This window comes from Meleagris gallopavo, unplaced genomic scaffold, assembly GCF_000146605.3.
Source record: "Meleagris gallopavo isolate NT-WF06-2002-E0010 breed Aviagen turkey brand Nicholas breeding stock unplaced genomic scaffold, Turkey_5.1 ChrUn_random_7180001951650, whole genome shotgun sequence".
Classification (NCBI taxonomy): domain Eukaryota; kingdom Metazoa; phylum Chordata; class Aves; order Galliformes; family Phasianidae; genus Meleagris; species Meleagris gallopavo.
Window position 1 is genome coordinate 1 of NW_011212771.1, and position 1,259 is coordinate 1,259.

Consider the following 1,259-nt stretch of genomic DNA (forward strand, 5'->3'; position numbering starts at 1 on the left):
CCCCCCCCAAACCCACAGGTCAGCCCTGTGCCCGACACCCACCCACTCCTCGTCTTCGTCAACCCCAAGAGCGGAGGGAAGCAGGGAAAGAGGTGAGGGGCTGGGCAGGTGCTGGGCACACTGTGGGACCTTCTTCTACACACAAATTTAGGGGGAGGTGGGGATGGGGGTTGGACCCCCCCCAACCCACCTTCCCTTCTCCTGCAGAGTCCTGCGGAAGTTCCAGTACCTGCTGAACCCCCGGCAGGTCTACAACCTGCAGCAAGGAGGACCCAACCCAGGGTAAGGGGGGAATGGGAGGGGGGGTTTGGGAAGTGCTGGGAGGGGGGCAACCAGCCCTGACCTCCCTCCCTCCCTTTCTTCCCTTCCTTCTCCTCCCCAGACTCAATTTCTTTCGGGACGTGCCAGATTTCCGCATCCTGGTGTGCGGCGGGGATGGCACTGTGGGATGGATCCTGGATGCCATTGGTGGGTCTGCACCCCCCCGTCACCCCACACCCCGGGATTTGCTGGCCAAAACCTTCCCCCCCCTCACTGCACTTCTCCCTGCAGACAAAGCCAACCTTCCCCGACGACCACCTGTGGCCGTTTTGCCCCTGGGCACCGGCAACGACCTGGCGCGGTGCCTGCGCTGGGGTGGAGGTGAGTAGTGGGGTGTGAGGTGGGCAGCCCAATATCCCCCCCCCTTCCTCCCCCCCTCCAACCTCCCCCCCTGATCCCGTGTCTCCTCCAACACCATCCACAGGCTACGACGGGGAGAACCTGGTGAAGATCCTGAAGGACATCGAGGGCAGCAGCGTGGTGCAGATGGACCGCTGGCACCTGCGGGTGCTGCCCACCTGCCCCACCGAGGCTGGTGACCCCGTGCCCTACGAGATCGTCAACAACTACTTCTCCATTGGGGTGGTGTGTGGGGCTGGGAGCTGCTGGGGAGGGGGAGGCACGGCATGGCTGGGTTTCACCCCTCCACGCTCTGCGCCCATTTCCTCCCCATAGGATGCCTCCATCGCGCACCGCTTCCACGTCATGCGGGAGAAATACCCCGAGAAATTCAACAGCAGGTGAGTGCCGTGCCCAGCCTGCATCCCTGTGACCCCCCGTGCGTCCCCATATCCCCACCACGCCGTGCTCCCCCCCCCAGGATGAAGAACAAACTCTGGTACCTGGAGTTTGCCACCTCCGAGACGCTCTTTGCCACCTGCAAGAAGCTCAAGGAGTGCCTGAGCATCGAGGTGCGCCTCATCCCTGCATCCCTGTGC

The 1,259-nt window shown here is 63.7% G+C and overlaps 1 protein-coding gene across 1 annotated transcript; it reads left to right on the forward strand.

Moving 5' to 3' along the window:
- Positions 1 to 12: 12 nt before the first annotated feature.
- LOC104916940 (diacylglycerol kinase alpha-like) lies at positions 13 to 1,253 on the forward strand (the record flags this gene model as incomplete). The annotated part of the gene is made up of 7 exons (XM_010728013.2): positions 13 to 92; positions 208 to 282; positions 383 to 468; positions 553 to 642; positions 746 to 906; positions 997 to 1,061; positions 1,142 to 1,253. Coding segments are annotated over 7 exons (669 nt in total), but the record flags the coding sequence as incomplete, so codon positions are not given.
- Between the last annotated feature and the right edge of the window lie 6 nt (positions 1,254 to 1,259).